This window comes from Erinaceus europaeus, chromosome 1 (assembly GCF_950295315.1).
Source record: "Erinaceus europaeus chromosome 1, mEriEur2.1, whole genome shotgun sequence".
Lineage (NCBI taxonomy): Eukaryota > Metazoa > Chordata > Mammalia > Eulipotyphla > Erinaceidae > Erinaceus > Erinaceus europaeus.
The window spans coordinates 209,893-228,861 of record NC_080162.1 but is presented as its reverse complement, the minus strand read 5'-3'; the positions used below and the strand labels follow the sequence as shown (position 1 = coordinate 228,861).

General features: G+C 51.2%; 2 protein-coding genes across 9 annotated transcripts in view; one reads left to right on the top strand and one right to left on the bottom strand.

Moving 5' to 3' along the window:
* Positions 1-18,969, top strand: part of SLC16A12 (solute carrier family 16 member 12) — a 105,269-nt gene that overhangs the window by 7,205 nt on the left and 79,095 nt on the right. The window contains exon 1 of one of the 8 annotated variants that reach the window (XM_060172144.1): positions 3,404-3,423. The exons of 3 other annotated variants lie outside the window; for them this stretch is intronic. The gene's annotated coding sequence lies outside the window, so the exon portion shown is untranslated. Of the gene's footprint in view, positions 1-3,403; positions 3,424-5,388; positions 5,512-6,347; positions 6,531-18,969 lie in introns of those variants that run through there. 4 more of the 8 variants (XM_007538280.3, XM_060173206.1, XM_016194868.2 and 1 more) reach the window with 4 other exon arrangements.
* The window catches only part of LOC132542420 (uncharacterized), a 24,089-nt gene continuing 5,456 nt past the window's right edge, over positions 337-18,969 (bottom strand). Inside the window, exons 3-5 of the mRNA XM_060205020.1 lie at positions 8,135-9,401; positions 5,711-5,805; positions 337-435 (exon numbers count right to left, since the gene is read on the bottom strand). Of these exons, the coding sequence (XP_060061003.1) occupies positions 337-435; positions 5,711-5,805; positions 8,135-9,401 (1,461 nt within the window). The remainder of the gene's footprint in view (positions 436-5,710; positions 5,806-8,134; positions 9,402-18,969) is intronic.

Below are 18,969 nucleotides of genomic sequence, written 5' to 3'. Positions count from 1 at the left end.
CCGACCTGACCCCCATGTCACTGTTTTAACAAGGGCTCATCAGAATGGGCTTGGCAGTTTGCAGCCCTTTGTAGCCAAAAGAAATGTGGTCGGTGCAGCTTTTGAGGCTGTGCTCACATGTCTTGCCTGACCGACTGCTTTTAAAAGTTGCCCATCTGGAACCTTATTTCCTTTAGTACCTTTCCAGTACATCGAAAACCTCACCCACTAAGGCGAGACGCTGATTCAACCGGGAGAAGCCAGATCCACACCTGAAGATGTTGGAGGGTTGAGTACAGTTTTTCTCTGCGTCCCACTTGTTGACCATCCAAGAACATCAGCAAGTGCCCTTACCTCTCAGCGTCTCAGTCGAAAGCGGCCTCGGGTAAACATTTGGAGCAGAGTCATGACTTCTGGGGGACGCTTGGCCCGTGAGGAGTCGGTTTTCTCGACATGCTGAAAAGGAGCCCCTCTGCACAGTGATGAACGGGGGCGTTTCGTTTCTGTAGCCGGGTAGCAGTTACACATCATTAGTTGTCTAGCTAACGGAAGCATTATTTACTTACTAATCACTTTCAGACTCCTCCTAGGTAGAGCTCTGAGCTGAGATTGTGTTCCCAGCATCTTTTTAAAGGGCTGGTGGCTGGAGGGGATTCAGGCACACAGAACCAACAACCAGGTGGTGGTGCATCTGGTGGAGAGTACACATTATTCGGAGGGATCTGGGCTCAAGGCCCCCACCCTGCGGGGTGGAAGCCTTCAGTACTTGAGCTGTGGGAGCCTCTCTTCTCTGTCATTCACCCTCAATCAAAAAGCAGAAAGGAAGAGAAGCAGAGAAAGAGACAGACTGGGTGTCAAGTGCAGTGGGCTTGTGCAAACACCAAGTCCGAGGAATAAAAAAGAGAAAGAAAGGAGGTGGGGAGAGAGAGAAAAGAAGAAGGAAGAGGAGGAAAAGGAGGAGCAGGAGGCGGCAAGGCAAGGGCAGGGGCGAGGTCCAGGAGCAAGGGGGGAGGGGTAAAGGGTGAGGGGTAAAGGGTGAGGGGGAGGGGTAAAGGCTGAGGGGGAGGGGTAAAGGCTGAGGGGGAGGGGTAAAGGCTGAGGGTGAGGGGTAAAGGCTGAGGGGGAGGGGTAAAGGCTGAGGGGGAGGGGTAAAGGCTGAGGGGGAGGGTAAAGGCTGAGGGGGAGGGGTAAAGGCTGAGGGGTAAAGGCTGAGGGTGAGGGGTAAAGGCTGAGGGGGAGGGGTAAAGGTTGAGGGTGAGGGGTAAAGGCTGAGGGTGAGGGGTAAAGGCTGAGGGGGAGGGGTAAAGGCTGAGGGGGAGGGGTAAAGGCTGAGGGGGAGGGTAAAGGCTGAGGGTGAGGGGTAAAGGCTGAGGGGTAAAGGCTGAGGGTGAGGGGTAAAGGCTGAGGGTGAGGGGTAAAGGCTGAGGGTGAGGGGTAAAGGCTAAGGGTGAGGGGTAAAGGCTGAGGGTGAGGGGTAAAGGCTGAGGGGGAGGGGTAAAGGCTGAGGGGGAGGGTAAAGGCTGAGGGGGAGGGGTAAAGGCTGAGGGGGTGGGGTAAAGGCTGAGGGGTAAAGGCTGAGGGGGAGGGGTAAAGGCTGAGGGGGAGGGGTAAAGGGTTAGGGTGAGGGGTAAAGGCTGAGGGGTAAAGGCTGAGGGGGAGGAGTAAAGGCTGAGGGGGAGGGGTAAAGGGTTAGGGTGAGGGGTAAAGGGTTAGGGTGAGGGGTAAAGGCTGAGGGTGAGGGGTAAAGGCTGAGGGGGAGGGGTAAAGGCTGAGGGGGAGGGGTAAAGGCTGAGGGGGAGGGGTAAAGGCTGAGGGGGAGGGGTAAAGGCTGAGGGGGAGGGGTAAAGGCTGAGGGCAAGGGGTGGGGGTGAGGGGTTATGGGTGAAGGCAAGGGATGAGGGCAAACCTGAGGCAAACAGCAAAGACATAGACCCTGTCTCTGAAGCAGCCTACATCTTTGTTTGGAAGAAAAGGCAGTAGGGGACTAGCTAGGATGCCAGGCCCAACTATCAAGCAAGAGAGGCAGGGACTTGAGGGATGAAAGGGAAAGAGAGAGTGCAGCCCAAGGAGCCTGTGCTTAGGGAAGAGGAGAATCAAGAGAGGATATGCTTCCCTGTGCTGGGAGGGCAGGATGGTAAAGCATTTCCCGACCCCTGTGGTGGGCCTGTGGGTAGCTCTCTGCACCTTGGTGTGTTTGGGGAGGGAGGGAGGGTCTGTGGGTAGCTCTCTGCACCTTGCTGTGTTTGGGGAGGGAGGGAGGGTGGGCCTGTGGGTAGCTCTCTGTGCCTTGGTGTGTTTGGGGAGGGAGGGAGGGTGGGCCTGTGGGTAGCTCTCTGTGCCTTGGTGTGTTTGGGGAGGGAGGGAGGGTGGGCCTGTGGGTAGCTCTCTGCGCCTTGCTGTGTTTGGGGAGGAGGGAGGGTGGGTCTGTGGGTAGCTCTCTGCACCTTGCTGTGTTTGGGGAGGAGGGAGGGTGGGTCTGTGGGTAGCTCTCTGCACCTTGCTGTGTTTGGGGAGGGAGGGAGGGTCTGTGGGTAGCTCTCTGAGCCTTGCTGTGTTTGGGGAGGGAGGGAGGGCCTGTGGGTAGCTCTCTGCACCTTGGTGTGTTTGGGGAGGAGGGAGGGTGGGCCTGTGGGTAGCTCTCTGTGCCTTGGTGTGTTTGGGGAGGGAGGGTGGGCCTGTGGGTAGCTCTCTGCACCTTGCTGTGTTTGGGGCGGGAGGGAGGGTCTGTGGGTAGCTCTCTGAGCCTTGCTGTGTTTGGGGAGGCTCAAGGCTTCCTTTGGGCACCTCCTGCAGCTATGCAGGTTGCATAGGAGATGCTGGCCACTGCAGTCTCCCCAGGATCCCTCTCTGGCCGTGGTGGAAGAGCACTACTAAATCTGCTTGCTGGGCCTCAGCTTTCCGGAATCGTGTTTCCATGCAGGTCTTAGTACTGATAGCAGCAGCTTATGACTTTTGGCCACTTGTTTGTGAACCTTTTTGCAGGATTCTAGGAGCCTCAGGGTCCAGTGTGGGACACAGGGGCAGTGGACGGGGAGACAGAGCCCCTTCAGCACAGGTCTGCAGTGACTTCTTCGGTTGAACTGGTGTGGTAGCCCTTTGACTTGCTCTTTAAACTGACACTTTATTTGTGATTACTAGTGGGTGACCAGACTATAAGATCACGGGGTGTAGCTTCACATCACACCCACCACAATGTTCTGTGGGACCCTCCCAGCATGTGTTTTAGTCTTCATTTCACAATTTGGGTTTCCAGGAAAGATTCTGTTCAAACAAAGGATTTTTAGGTGAAAACAGATTTCTGAAGGATGAGGCTATGTGTCTCCAAGCTTCTGCTTCCATCCCTCCTAGTTACTCTGAGCCAGTGCTGTGCACCTGTTCTGAAAAGGCTCAGGAAGAACTGGTCCTGTCAGCTCATAGCCTTCCTGTACGTGGACTGAGTGAGAGGTAAGTGTGCAGATAGATATGCTGGGTGAGAAATCGAAACTGGGAGTTACCAGCTTAGAGATGTGCTATAAATCCACTGGCTGTGGAAGCCATCACCCGGGAAGTGTGTTTACAGACAGACGTGAGCTGGGTCAAGGATGCCATCCTGGGGAGTAGCTAAGATACCCTTCCCCATCCTCGAGTGAACCCAGTTGTAGTGGGGGACTTGACCAGCTTTTGGTTTCCCCCAAATTAAAAGTCTGCCACTCATAATCTCAACAAAGAACTGAGGGGAGAGCATAATTTTCATGGATTTTAAAGTTTATTCAAGAAAATTGAGAACATTCACATGTTGGGCTGAGTAAGAGAGAGGTTGAGAGAGTGAGAGAGGTTGAAAGAGAGAGGGAGGTTGAGAGAGAAAGGGAGAGAGAGAAGGAGGGAGACTGAGAGAGAGATAAAGGTAGAGAGAGGGAGGTTGAGAGAGAGAAAGGGAGAGAGAGGTTGAGAGAGAGAGAAAGGGAGAGAGAGAGGTTGAGAGAGAGAAAGGGAGAGAGATTGAGAGAAAGGTTGAGAGAGAGGGAGAAGTTGAGAGAAGTTGAGAGAGAGGTTGAGAGAGAGAAAGGGAGCGAGAGAGGTTGAGAGAGAGGTACCCCTTTATTCACATCTTGATGGAATGCTCACATAGGCAGAGAGAGATGAAGAGACAGACAGAGGAGAGAGACAGATGAGAGAAATGAAGAGAGACAGAAGAGAGAGATGGAGAGACAGAAGAGAGATGAAGAGAGAGACAGAAGAGAGAGACAAAGAGAGATGAAGAGAAAGAGACAGAGGAGAGAGATGAAGAGAGATGAAGGGAGAGAGACAGAAGAGAGAGACAAAGAGAGATGAAGAGAGAAAAGAGAGAGATGGAGAGATGAAGAGAGACAAAGAGAGATGAAGAGACAGAGATGAAGAGAGAGACAAAGAGAGATGAAGCAAGAGAAATGAAGAGAGAGACAGAAGAGAGATGAGAGAGGTGAAGAGAGAGATGAAGAGAGATGAAGAAAGACTAAGAAGAGAGAAGAGAGAAAGAAGAGAGAGACAGAAGAGAGAAGAGATGAAGAGAGATGGAAAGAGACAAAAGAGAGACACAGAAGAGAGAGACAGAGAGAGATGAAGAGAGATGTTGGCTAGTGTGCCAGCTCCCCCGGCTTCTGTCTCTAATCCTGCTAACTAAGCACCGGCATGCCTGCAGGGCATTGGTCTGACCCCACTCAAAGCTGCCGTCTATTTACATAAATCACTGACTATGCACCACCCTCCCTCCAGGGCATTGGTGGTTCAGTGGTAGAATTCTCTCCTGCTCCGCCCCCTCTCCTTGTCACACCCTGATCCTCTCCTTGTCACACCCTGATCCTCTCCTTGTCACACCCTGATCCTCTCCTTGTCACACCCTGATCCTCTCCTTGTCACACCCTGATCCTCTCCTTGTCACACCCTGATCCTCTCCTTGTCACACCCTGATCTTCCACCAGTCACTTTTTGCTCCACCCTCTCTACGTCACATCCTGTTTCCACCCTACTTGGAGAGTATAAAAACAGCTGCTTTTCTGATTAAAGACACTTGGAAATTGCTTTCCGGCTCTGAGGGTTCCAGAGCGTATCTCCTGCGAAGTTAGTGCGGCACGAGTTCCTGATCCCTCTCCCACACAGCAGCCTAGATCGGCTCCAGTTGAGTTCTCTCCAACCCAGAGAGCACTGGCTCGGGAAGAAGCAGCCTCAGGCTATCCCGGCAGAGAGAGATGAAAAGAGACAAAGAGATGAAGAGAGAGACAAAGAGAGATGAAGAGAAACAGAAGAGAGATGAAGAGAAAGATGAAGAGAGATGAAGAAAGAGAGAGACAAGGAGAGAGAGAGGAGCCTTTTACAGGCCCGGCTGATAACACCCAAGCCCTGCCTTCACCTTTCCAAGCCACACCTGTCACCACTCCCACTTCCTGGGCAGCACCCTCCAGGTACTTCCTGTCCCTCAGCACAGTGACCTTTTTGGCCAATGAAGTTTCCCTTGGATAGCTGAATTTCACGGTTTCTTCACACACACTGGTGCAAACCTGCTGAGAGAGTTGAAGTGTGAGTATGTTTATCTGTGTTGCGGGAGGTTGAGGAGGCCTGGTGGGGCCAGAGCACAGGCCGCAGAAAGCCGTCAAGGAAGCCCGCTCTCTCTCTGAAAACTCTACATCCTGCACAAGACTGCAGGTTCCTTCCACAGCATCTCAGTGCCTCCCTTGTGTGACCGTGGGCCATGGATTTTCAGAGCCGGAGGCATTACGTGCTCTGTAGGTTGGCGAACCTTCAGGAACCACAGTCTTATGGGGGAGCCACTGGAGAAGCGTCTTCTACGCAGGAACAACGTGTTGGAAGGCACTGAAGTGGGACAGTGCGGCGAGAATTGAGGGAACAGTGTGTTTCCTCGGCTGGGGATGGCTGGTGTCCAGGGCACACTTGTGCCTGGGGGGTGGACTTTTAGGGTCCTGTGCACCACACCAAGGAGTTTCAACTTTTTCTGGCTCCCAAGATTAGTCCTTGAAGATGTGCAAACAGAGGAGTTGGGTGAGAATAGGTCTTTGTTAGTAAAATTAGCTTATTAACTAATAAAATGAGTGTTTGAGACAGCTCTGAATGGGGTCTGAAGAAGGACATCCCAGGACTCTGCTGGCGTGGCAGGAATGGGGAGCAAGGCAGGACTCGGGCTGATTGTGTGTGTAGTCTCCTGCTGGCATTCTTCGTGTTGGCCTGGCCCCCTCCCCCGACCTCTGAGAGAAATGGTTTGGTCCTTGCTAGTTTCAAGCCCCTTTTTCTCCCCACTCCCTATGCTAAGGACGTCCAGAGTCCCAGCAGCAGCAGCGGCAGGGGGAGACTGATGGGGAAGCACATGGTGTGGTGATTTGCCTGTTCGTGAATAAAGACTAAACTGCAGCTTCTCAGCCCAGCCGTGTGTCCCCGAGTCTGTCTCTGTCTACCGCCGCGAAGCTAGCCTGGCCTGCTGGAGCCTCCGAAACATTAACAACAGTCTCCATGCTGTCTGCCGGTGGAGCTGTCTGGCGGGCAGTTTGCTGGTGTCCAGGTCTAACTCTGGGCGTCGTTGGAGGGTGGGTTCAGTCAACACGGCATGGTTGGTGTGATTGTCTGGGGAGAACAGTGCTGTGGAGAAGTCAGGTGCTCATGTGGAGAAGTGAGATTTTGTTTGGGGCCCCTCTCTTTGGCTTGACAGGCTGAAAGGACGTTCTCTTTCTCTCTCTTTAAATTAGGAGTTAGGGTTTACTTTTAACCTATTCTTTTTTTTTGTAATTAAAAAAATCTATTTATTTCCTTTTGTTGCCCTTGTTTAATTTTTGTTGTTATTGATGCTGTCGTTGGATAGGACAGAGAGAAATGGAGAGAGGAGGGGAAGACAGAGAGGGGGAGAGAGAGACAGACACCTGCAGACCTGCTTCATCACCTGTGAAGCGACTCCCCTGCAGGTGGGGAGCCGGGGGCTCGAACTGGGATCCTCACGCTGGTCCTTGAGCTTTGTGCCACGTGCACTTACTTAGCCCGCTGCGCCCCCGCCCGGCTCCCTTAAAAACTGTTCTTATCCATTTCATATTTGCATGTTTTAAATGTGAGACAGAGAAAGAGAAGGGAGAGCAGAGCCCTGCCCTGCTCTGCTTTAAGGCGGCACTGGGGACTGGACCTGGAGTCTCAGAGTCCCAGCGTGAGAGTCTTTTGCAGAACCATTGTGCTGTTCTGCAAGACTGATCCAGCCTGGGGCGACAGGCGCTTGCTGACACCTGGGCAGTTTCTCATGTCCTGTGACGGGTCTGCGAGCGTGCAGGCCCCCGCCTAGGTCCTCTTCCATCGTGTGGAAGGAAGTTCACCATTTCTTTTCCCACCAGGTTACCACAGGGGCCTGTGCCTCTGTGTGGTGCCACCACTCTCCGTGGCCGCTCTTTTCTTTTTCTGTGAGAGAGAATTGACAAGTTTTGCTAGTGGAATTGCAGGTCAATGGTGCAGGACAGTGGTGACTTCCTTTCTCTTTTTTTTTACCAGAGCGCTAGTCAGCTCTGGCCTGTGGTGGTTTGGGGACTGAATGTGGGATTTTCAGCCTCAGGAGTGAGTCTCTTTGCATAACCACTCTGCTACCTCCCCCGCCCCAGTTATGAGTTTCAGTACAAAGGGCTGTGTGAGTGTCTGCTCTGTGTGACACTGATCCCTGAAGGGCTGTACGCCGGGTCCCTCCACTTCAAACTGTACAAAGCACGATGGAGCCTTGCATCTTGGGCTCCGAGCTCCTACAGCTCTCATTTCATTCCTGACACTTCCATCATTCCTGGAAGGAACTGCGTGCTCTGCAAACACTGCCTCCTGCTCTCCTCTCTCTGTGCCGCGGCTGGCGTGCGGTCACAGTTCCCCGGGCGAGAGGCAGCTGAATATGGCCATGTTTACAGATACACAGACTTGCAGTTTCTGGGAGTGGGGCCATGGGAGAGGGACCAGAAATGTGAGAGGACTCTGTGGGGACCTCCGCTGCTGTAGTTGCCCTGATGGGAACCAGCAGCATTTTTTCCTGTGTACAGCTGTGCACACCACGGCCTCTTTCTCTCTTCCACCGCTGAGAGTCTCAGGAAATGAACGAGAACAGATGTGAGCTTACAGGGCCCCACACTTGATCTGCCATGGAGGAAGATGTATGTGGGTCTGACTAGCGCGGCACCTGTAGCTGCTGTGGGAGCTAGGCTGTGTGGTGTGTGGGTCTGACTAGAGCGGCACCTGTAGCTGCTGTGGGAGCTAGGCTGTGTGGTGTGGGTCTGACTAGCGCGGCACCTGTAGCTGGTGTGGGAGCTAGGCTGTGTGGTGTGGGTCTGACTAGCGCGGCACCTGTAGCTGGTGTGAGAACTAGGCTGTGTGGTGTGGGTCTGACTAGCGCGGCACCTGTAGCTGGTGTGGGAGCTAGGCTGTGTGGTGTGGGTCTGACTAGCGCGGCACCTGTAGCTGGTGTGAGAACTAGGCTGTGTGGTGTGGGTCTGACTAGCGCGGCACCTGTAGCTGGTGTGGGAGCTAGGCTGTGTGGTGTGGGTCTGACTAGAGCGGCACCTGTAGCTGGTGTGGGAGCTAGGGTGTGTGGTGTGGGTCTGACTAGCGCGGCACCTGTAGCTGGCATGGGAGCTAGGCTGTGTGGTGTGGGTCTGACTAGCGCGGCACCTGTAGCTGCTGTGGGAGCTAGGCTGTGTGGTGTGGGTCTGACTAGCGCTGCACCTGTAGCTGGTGTGAGAACTAGGCTGTGTGGTGTGGGTCTGACTAGCACGGCACCTGTAGCTGGTGTGGGAACTAGGCTGTGTGGTGTGGGTCTGACTAGCGTGGCACCTGTAGCTGCTGTGGGAGCTAGGCTGTGTGGTGTGGGTCTGACTAGCGCGGCACCTGTAGCTGGTGTGAGAACTAGGCTGTGTGGTGTGGGTCTGACTAGCGCGGCACCTGTAGCTGGCATGGGAGCTAGGCTGTGTGGTGTGGGTCTGACTAGTGCGGCACCTGTAGCTGGTGTGGGAGCTAGGCTGTGTGGTGTGGGTCTGACTAGCGCGGCACCTGTAGCTGCTGTGGGAGCTAGGGTGTGTGGTATGGGTCTGACTAGCGCGGCACCTGTAGCTGCTGTGGGAGCTAGGCTGTGTGGTGTGGGTCTGACTAGAGCGGCACCTGTAGCTGGCATGGGAGCTAGGCTGTGTGGTGTGGGTCTGACTAGCGCGGCACCTGTAGCTGGTGTGGGAGCTAGGCTGTGTGGTGTGGGTCTGACTAGCACGGCACCTGTAGCTGGCGTGGGAGCTAGGGTGTGTGGTGTGGGTCTGACTAGAGCGGCACCTGTAGCTGGCATGGGAGCTAGGCTGTGTGGTGTGGGTCTGACTAGAGCGGCACCTGTAGCTGGCATGGGAGCTAGGCTGTGTGGTGTGGGTCTGACTAGCACGGCACCTGTAGCTGCTGTGGGAGCTAGGCTGTGTGGTGTGGGTCTGACTAGCGCGGCAGTGTGGGTGCTAGGCTGTGTGGGTGCATGAGTCTTCTCTGGCTGGGGACCATCTCCTTGGTGCAGCGAGTCCAGGAATGGAATATCTCTGTCACTGCCTGTCCTTGGAGCAGCCTATGTGGGGAGGGCACAGGGTTGCCGTTGGTCTTGACCAGCCCCTAGAGGTGGACTGGGTGTTGGAAATCCTGTCATTGAGAGGGAAAGCTCAAGGTCATCTTTACAGGATTCCATCCTTGGCAAGGACAAATAGCCTCAGATGACGGTCAAATTCTAACGTCAAATTTGAGCAAATCACTAGCTCTGTGAGCCTTCCTTTTTCTTATGGGACCTTTGTGGGAGTTGGAACCACACTAAGGAGATAAAATTGAAGGAGAAATAGAAATGCCAATCATTCCTTTAATAATGAACAAGGGTAAGTTGTCTGTTGATTGATTGTATACTCCAGATCTCTGTTGCAGCCTAAGTGATCACATCAACCTTCATCCCAAGCAGAAATTCCACTCAAGGCACAATGTGTTCAGTGCTTTGCTTTCTCCTTCCAGCTGGGCTGAGGTTGGAAGATTACAGCCAAGGTTGGAGGGAGAATGGAGGTGGCTGACTTCAGTCACCGCTTCCTGCGTTTGTTCTGTGTGACTGAGTAGCTGGCCGCAGGACCTCTCACAGCTGCTCTGAGATCAGTCACTGATTGTTTTCAGTTATCAGTTCAGTGCCACCTTCACTGAGGATAGGCAAAAACGTTTTTAAAATACCTGATGCATTTCTTTTCACTGATTCTTCATTTCCCTGAATCTTAGCTTTGCATGTGTTTATCTTTCAGAACACATGTATTATTTGCATGTATTATCTTTCAAATCTTTTGATTCTGAAACAATGAGTTTGAACTACATGGATCTACTTACATTCTGACTTCCCCAGTAGTCATCTGCCCATGTGGGATTCTGCACTCACAGACTCAACCAACTGTGCATATCCTTGGCTGGCTGAGGGCATGTGGTGCCACTGATACAAAGGACCAAGTATAAAGGCTTTGGGCACTCTCGGATTTCGGTGTTCTTGGTCTTGAGAGGAAGGCCGCACATCTACCAAGAGACTATTGTAGCCGTGTTTTGGGGGAGTCGAGTTATGTGTGGGTTTCTAACTCGATGGGGATTGGCACTTCAACCCCAGACTTTTCAAAGGTGTACTATCGCAGAGAGATTTGTGAATGTCTGTCATGTTCCTGCAGAGATGTTTCACTTACTGTGCTGTACTGAGGCCTCTGCTGAAGCCTGCCTGCTGTGAACCTACCTGTATGGACAGTGAGCAGTAGAGCACACAGAACTTCTTTTTGATCATGTAAACTGACCTGCTTTGAACACTGTTGTGACATGCACCTCTCTCATATTTTGGCTTATATTACAGATTTCCTGAAAGGAACTAGTAAGATCAATGGATTTTATTTTTTTTTTAAATACAGATTGAGTTGTAAAATATTCCCCCAAAGTCTGGCCTGTCCTGATACCATGTAATTTTTCTCCCCAGGACTGCTTGCAGTTATTATTATTGCCACCAGGATTATCACTGGAACTCAGTGCCAGAATGATGGGCCACTGATCCTGGTGGCCATTTTTCCTTTTTTTCTTATTATTATTGGACAGGACAGAGAGAAATTGAGAGGGGAGGGAAAGATAGAGAGGACAGAGACAGAGACACCTGCAGCCCTGCTTCAATGCTCGTGAAGTTTCCCTCCCTAAAAGTAGAAGTCCGAACCCAGGTCCTTCCGCATGTAACATGCTTACCCCGGTGAGCCACCACCCGACCCCTCGCTTCTTTTTCTCCCCCGCAATTGTAACAGACTTCCCCCCCCCAAAAAAAAAACACTGCTCAGCTCTGGCTCATGGAGGCTGACCCTGGGGCCTTGGGGCATCAGGCGTGAAAGCCCTTGTGTAACTTTTATTCTAGCTCCCTGGCCCTGCGGTTGTAACAGAAATAGTGTTTCTGAGATTCAGCTCTGAGGACACTCTGAGGAGCCCAGTGCAAGTCACTTCTACCCTCTTAGTTGTTAAGCCCCAGGAAGGAGCAAAGTCTGGGCCTCTGCTTCACCCTCCTTTTGTGTGAGTTGGTTTTCCTGGGGCTTCTAGGTCTGTGCAGACCCGGAGAAACTCAGCTTTCAGAAGCATCTAGTTCCTATCCAGAGTCCAGGGCTTCCTGTTTGGAGCTCTGCCCCATGCCCTTGGACGATCGGAGGGTAAACTAATGGAAAACGAAGTTAGAGATGCTGGCGTTGGGTAGCTTTTGTTTTTGCTAATGGAGCGCGACTGTGGAGTCCTTGCTTTGGCATTGTGCTGGGAAATCCGCCTTTCTCTCAGCAAATCCCAGTAGTTCCTCTCTCAGCAAATCCCAGTAGTCCCTCTCTGCCCACCCCCACCGTGGGCCGCACCGGTGACTGAAGCTGCGGTTCTCAAGCAGATTCTAAACATGCTGCAGAGGACATGGACTGCATCTGTTTCCTCTTATTGTACTTTTCCATTTCCTCATTTTAGCTGCTGTGTCAGGTACGGCCACATCCCAGGGCAGAGGGGTAGTAGGAAGCTTTGCGTGTCATGCCCCTTGATCCCCAGCGCCTCATGACGTGGCTCCGTGCTCTGGCCTCGCCTCTCATTAAAAATATTTGGGGGCGTGTAGGCTGACAGGAAGTGTGGCCTGGAGGGTGGGGTAGGTGAAGAGGTGGTGTGGCAGCACCTGAGTGTTTGGCGAGTGCTCACAGGAGCCCCGAGAGCAGGTGGGCGAGGGAACTTCAGGACCAGGAGACTCAACCCGGCTCGCACAGCAAGTGTGTGGACCTGGATCTCAGCCAAACTCTCTCTCTCTTTCCTTTCTTTCCTTCCTTCCTTCCTTCCTTCCTTCCTTCCTTCCTTCCTTCCTTCCTTCCTTCCTTTCTTTCTCTCTTTACCTTTGCGATTAGGGCTATCTCTGGGGCTTGATGCTTGCACAACAAATCCTCCACTTGGGGTGACCAGTTTTTCCTTTCTTCTTCTTCATTATGATAGAGACAGAGAGAAATAGGGTGAGAGAGAGGAAGAGAGGCACCTGCAACTTGCTTCACCACTTGTGAAGTTTCTGCCCTGCAGGTGGGGACTGGCAGCTCGAACCTAGGTCTCTGTAGATGGTAACCTGTGTGCCTTACCGGCTGTAGATGGTAACCTGTGTGTCTTACCGGCTGTAGATGGTAACCTGTGTGTCTTACCGGCTGTAGATGGTAACCTGTGTGCCTTACCGGCTGTAGATGGTAACCTGTGTGCCTTACCGGCTGTAGATGGTAACCTGTGTGCCTTACCGGCTGTAGATGGTAACCTGTGTGCCTTACTGGCTGTAGATGGTAACCTGTGTGCCTTATCGGCTGTAGATGGTAACCTGTGTGTCTTACCGGCTGTAGATGGTAACCTGTGTGTCTTACCGGCTGTAGATGGTAACCTGTGTGCCTTACCGGCTGTAGATGGTAACCTGTGTGCCTTACCGGCTGTAGATGGTAACCTGTGTGCCTTACCGGCTGTAGATGGTAACCTGTGTGCCTTACCGGCTGTAGATGGTAACCTGTGTGCCTTACCGGCTGTAGATGGTAACCTGTGTGCCTTACCGGCTGTAGATGGTAACCTGTGTGCCTTATCGGCTGTAGATGGTAACCTGTGTGCCTTACCGGCTGTAGATGGTAACCTGTGTGCCTTACCGGCTATACTGCCACTCAGCCCCTTCACTTTTTAAGTGACTTGAATGGCAACTTACAGGACACTGGTTGCCACACCGGTAGCTTCTCATCTCCCGGGTAGGTGTCTGTACACCCAGATCTTGCTTGTGAGGGTGAGGCCAGGGCATGGGGCCACTTCATGAGGTGCAGAGGATCAGGGACCATGACAGGCAAAGCTTTCTCCTACCCCGTCACTGCCCGGTCCCTCCACCCAGATTATTCTAAACCCACATTGTATGTTCTCTATCTTCAGTTTTTTTCTCCCCCCAGATTTGAATTGCACCTCGATTTTGGATGAAATAGTTCAGGCTTTACAGAAGGACGCACTAGGCCTGTCCCTGCTGCTGCCTTCTTGCTGCAGGGAGGTTTGGGGGTTCTGCTCCAGGCCGGCTCCTTTGCCTGTGGCAGGCAACCACGAGGCCGGGTGTGCTGTCTCCATCCAGGGCCAGGGCAGCTGCAGAGGCAGCGGGGAAGGTCGGGAGGCCCCTTCCTCTTCAGGTGGACCCGGGCGAGGATGCAGGCTGCTGGGCGGCCAGACCAGCTCATCCCAGGTCTAGTGGCCGGGGCTGGCCTGACGCTCAGCACTGGGGAAAGGAGCCCTGTGTGTGCTGCTCTGGCTTCCTGCCTTGTCCGGGCGGGCGGAGTGGCCCCTGCCCACCACTTCCCAGCACCTGCACTGCTGGTGTCTGGTTGTTGTTGCAGGAAGTCATGAAGGAGCGGCAGCTCTGGCCTTTTAGGTGAAGCATTGGAAACCAGAAGCATTCACCCGCAGAAGTGGAACGTCAGTTTTATTTAAATGCTTCTAAAATCAGAAGTGATTGGTGTTAGATGTATATATTGAAGATTGCAATCCCCTTTTCTTAAACAGCATTATGTAGTAAGTAGGGTAAATGAACAACTTGTGCTATTCTAGGATTGTGGAAGTCTGAGAGTTGAGGGAGGAGCTGTTTGGAGAGGGATGTGCCCAGTCATCTTGGTGGACAGTAAACAGAAGACATAGAGAAGTGCCCAGATTCCCTGATGTCTCTTCTCAGCAATGGCCAGACAGTGACCTCCTGATTACAAGTGGAGTGGCAGTCAATACAATGAAAACTCTGTTAGAAGACATATTTCTAGTCAATGCAAACTTTAAATTCCCAGAATGCACATTTCTGATTTCCCTTCCCCTAGCCAAACCCCATCATATTTTTCCCAGTTCTAAAGAGATTTCTCTTAAACATTTGAATTTATCTTGAATTGTGCCTGGCAGGAATTATTTGCCCATGAAAAATTTATTGGATTTTTTTGACCATTAGTGGAAATTAACTAGTTGCCCACCAAGCTCTTGCAACTTGAACAAAATGTTAATCCAAAAAGAAGTGTTACAGTCCACACCGACAATGTAACTGCCTTGTAGTGAAACACAGGGTGGTGGTGTGAGGGATTGAAACAGTTGCTCAGCTCTGTCTGTCTAGTTTGGACAGACAGACAGACAGAGCTGAGCAACTGTTTCAATCAAATGGTGAAGATCAAATGGTGAAGATCCAGAGAGAGAGGGACGCAATTTCTCTTTCCAACTCACTTCAGCCTATTTGAAAGTTAGAAGGGTACAATTTACAAAAAAATAAGGCAGACATTTGTTTTTACTTTGCCAGGAAAAACCAAAAATGAATTAAAAAGTCTCAGTAAATGACCAGTGGAAACAAGAACACAGAATATTTGTATTGATATTTCTGCAAGCAATCTTATCAGCTACTTAGTGGAACTATGAACAAACCATCTGTCACCATACTTACACCAGGAGTTGCAGGGTTAAAAGTCTTTATGCTTTTTCTTTTCTTTTCTTTTTGTCTCCAGGGTTATTGCTGGGGCTCAGTGTTGACACTATGAATCCACTGCTCCTGGAGGCTTTTTTCCCCTTTTGTTGCCCTTGTTGTTTATTGTTACTGTTGTCATTATTATTGTTGTTGTTGCTGGATAGGACAGAGAGAAATCGAGAGAGGAGGGGAAGACAGAGGGGGAGAGAAAGACAGACACCTGCAACCTGCAGACATGCTTCACCGCCTGTGAAGCAACACCAGCAGGTGGGGAGCCGGGGCCTTGAACTGGGATCTTTATGCCGGTCCCTGCACATTGCACCACGTGCACTTAACCCACAGTGCTACTGCCTGGCCCCTCTCTTTGGGGATCTAAGGGTGAAGTAACAGAGTTCTGACAAAGAGGGATGGAGGACATGCTAAGGTTCAATTTCTTTCTTCCTTTCTTTCTTCTTTTTAATTTTCTATTAGTGATTTAATAATAATTAGCAAAGCTGTAAGATCACAGGGGCACAATTCCACACAGTCCCCACCACCAGAGCTCCGTGTCCCCTCCCCTCCACTGGAAGCTTCCCTGTTCTTTATCCCTCTGGGAGCAGGGACCCAAATTCTCTATGGGGAGCAGAAGGTGGGAGTTGTGGCTTCTGTCATTGCTTCTCCGCTGGACATGGGTGTTGGCAGGTGGACCCAAACCCCCAGCCTGTGTCTGTCTGTCCCTAGTGGGGCAGGGCTCTGCGGAGGGAAGGCTCCAGGACACATGGGTGAGGGCGTCTGCCCAGGGAGGTCAGGATGGAGTCATGGCGGCATCTGCAGCTTGGTGGCAGAAAGGCAGTGAGATATAAAGCAGGACAAAATAATAAACAGGAACCCAAAGGTAGGAATAGAGCAAATGAAACTAGGGGTCTTTATGTGGAGAGAAGCTAGGAAGTCTGTTTTAGGTGTGCTCCCAGGGGCCCGTGACTAGTGATTGTTGCCTGAGCCTGACAGCTGACATGCATGCGGGCCATGACTACTGTGTGGGAAGATGATGTCAGAGCCGAGGACAGGCCTAGAAAACTGGGTCAGGGCAGAGAGGAGCTCCCATATGTGAGGAAGGTGTATAAGTGCCATTAACTGTTTATCCCAACCGCCTGAAATTTCAATTTCTTATCGCTCAGCAGATACTTGAGTTCTGTCCTTAGTGCCGCAAACAGATCAGTAACCGCACCTGACATACAGAAGCTGAAGGATGAACGTGGTGAACTCACTCTCAGGCAGGAGCTGAAAAGCAAAATAGAAGAGAAAACACAAGTGTTGTTGTTGCTGGATAGGACAGAGAGATATCGAGAGAGGAGGGGAAGACAGAGGGGGAGAGAAAGACAGACACCAACTGGAGTTGGTGTCTGGCACCAAAGTAAAAGACTCTGGGGTGAGTGGGGGGAGTTCAGGTCCAAAAAGGATGACAGAAGACCTAGTGGGGGTTGTATTGTTATGTGGAAAACTGGGAAATGTTATGCATGTGCAAACTACTGTATTTGCTGTCAAATGTAAAACATTAAGCCCTCAATAAAGAAATAAAAAACAAACAAAAACAAACCTGGCATAAACCCTTGCCCTGATGGAGTCTACCTTTCAGTGTGTTGCTGCTTTGAGAATAAGTGACTGACCAGCTCACATTTGAGGGCGAGTGCCAGTAAATAAGGCACATTTGTTTGCTCCTTGAATTGCAGAGTTACTTTCGTAGGTCTTTTCCTCCAGAGAAATGTTCCTTTTTTTCCTTTTACTTATTAAAAAATTTTCACTAGTAATTTAGTAATGGCTTGCAAGATTATAAGATTGTAGGGGTATGTTCCATTCTATGCCCACCACCATATTTCTGTGCCCCTGCCCTTGCTGCGGTGACTAGCATGGCTCTCATAAAATCCCAGGGACTGTCTGGCGACTACGACGTCTTTTTTCTTCTGCAAGTTCATGTGCTTCAGTTCTGTAGATTCCACATCTGAGTGAGACCATCCAGTAGTTGTCCTTTGACTCCCTACTTACTGCACTGACACAATTTTCTCCCAAAGGACACATCATCTTTTTAAACTGCAGAATAATGTTCCATTGGATTTATATCTCATAACTTCCATTTATTTCTTTACTGGATAGAGACAGGGAAGTTAGAAGGAAGGGGGACGCAGGAAGAGAAAGAGAGAGAAAATAAGTGAATAGTTTTCTTTTTTTTTTTTTATCTTTCTAGGTACAGTGAAGCAGAAAGAAACACCAAAGGTTCCTTAGGTGTGGCAGGGCTGGGCTTGAACATAGAGCCACATGTGGCAAAGCAGCGCACTGCTCAAGTGAACTATCTCACTGGTCCTCATAACTTCTTTGCCAGCATTTGTCATGGCACTGGGTCGCTTCTATTCCTTGACTGCTGTGAGTGATGCAGACCATAGCTAATATTTCTCAATAAATGAGATCACTGTGATTATAATGTCATCCTGCTTTGCCTAATTTGCAAATTTTATAGATCATTCTATGAGTATAAAATTGTAATTTTATAGAAACATTTTCTAATTATAAAATATAGACTCTGTAAAGCAGTGCCTTTAAAAAATCTAATTTAATTTTGGTTGTGTTATTTATTGTGTTGTCATAAAAGTCATGACATGCTTTCCCATCTCTTTTATGCAAAATATCAGTGGGGGACAGATAGCGTAGTGGTTATGCAAAGAGTCTCTCATGCCTGAGGCTCCAAAGTCCCAGGTTCAATCCCCCCCACCATAAGGCAGAGCTGAGTAGTGCTCTGGTTAAAAAAAAAAAAACAAAAAACCAAAGTAACAAAAAACAAAACAAAAATATGTCATGACTTTTCAGATAACCCAGTAGTTGGAAAATCATGAGTTTGAGGGGCCAGGTGGTGACACGCCCTGTTGGGCACACACATGACCATAGGTGAGAGCCTGAGTCCGAGCCCCAGCCCCACCTGCAAAGATTCACGAGTGGTGAAGCAGGGCTGAAGGTGTCTGTCTTTCTCGCTCCCTTTCTGCCTGCCCCAGTTTCTTTCTGTCCTATCTTAAAAAAAAAAAAAAGAAAGGAAAGGAAAGGAAAAGGCAGATAGAAAAAAAAAAAAAGAACAGGGTCATCAGGAGTGGTGAATTTGTTGTGTAATCACAGAACTCCAGGATAATCACAGTGGCAGGAATGGAGGAAGAAAGAGAGAGAGAGAGAGAGAGGGAGAGAAAGAGAGAGGTGGGGACCAGGTGGCGGCACACCTAGTTGAGTGCACAGGTTACAATGTGCAAGGACCTGGGTTTGAACCCCTGGTCCCCACGTTCATGAGTGGTGAAGCAGGGCTGCAGGTGTCTCTCTGTCTCTCTCCCTTTCTATCATCCCCTTTCCTCTCAATTTATGGCTGTCTCTTCCCAATAAATAAATAAAGATAATTTTAAAAAGAGGGAAAGAAAGAGAAGAGAAGAGAGAGAGAGAAAGGAAGAAAGAAGTAGAGAGAGAGAGAGACAAAGAGAAAGAAAGGAGCAAAATAATGACTTTGAAACGGTCCCATGTGTCATTGTAGTTTCTGAGACTGATTCACAGTGACCAGTTGGAACCACCCAGGCAGTGAACTCACGTGGCTCAGAGAGCTGGGACCTGAGCAGGGGTCTCTCCAGGAACTATGGGGCAGGGGCTGGGGCAGGGACAGGGGCTGGGACAGGGACAGGGGCTGGGACAGGGGCTGGGGCAGGGGCTGGGGCAGGGACAGGGGCTGGGACAGGGGCTGGGGCAGGGGCTGGGGCAGGGGCTGGGGCAGGGACAGGGGCTGGGACAGGGGCTGGGACAGGGGCTGGGGCAGGGACAGGGGCTGGGACAGGGGCTGGGGCAGGGACAGGGGCTGGGGCAGGGACAGGGACAGGGACAGGGACAGGGGCTGGGACAGGGACAGGGGCTGGGACAGGGGCTGGGACAGGGGCTGGGGCTGGGACAGGGGCTGGGGCAGGGACAGGGGCTGGGACAGGGGCTGGGGCAGGGACAGGGGCTGGGACAGGGACAGGGGCTGG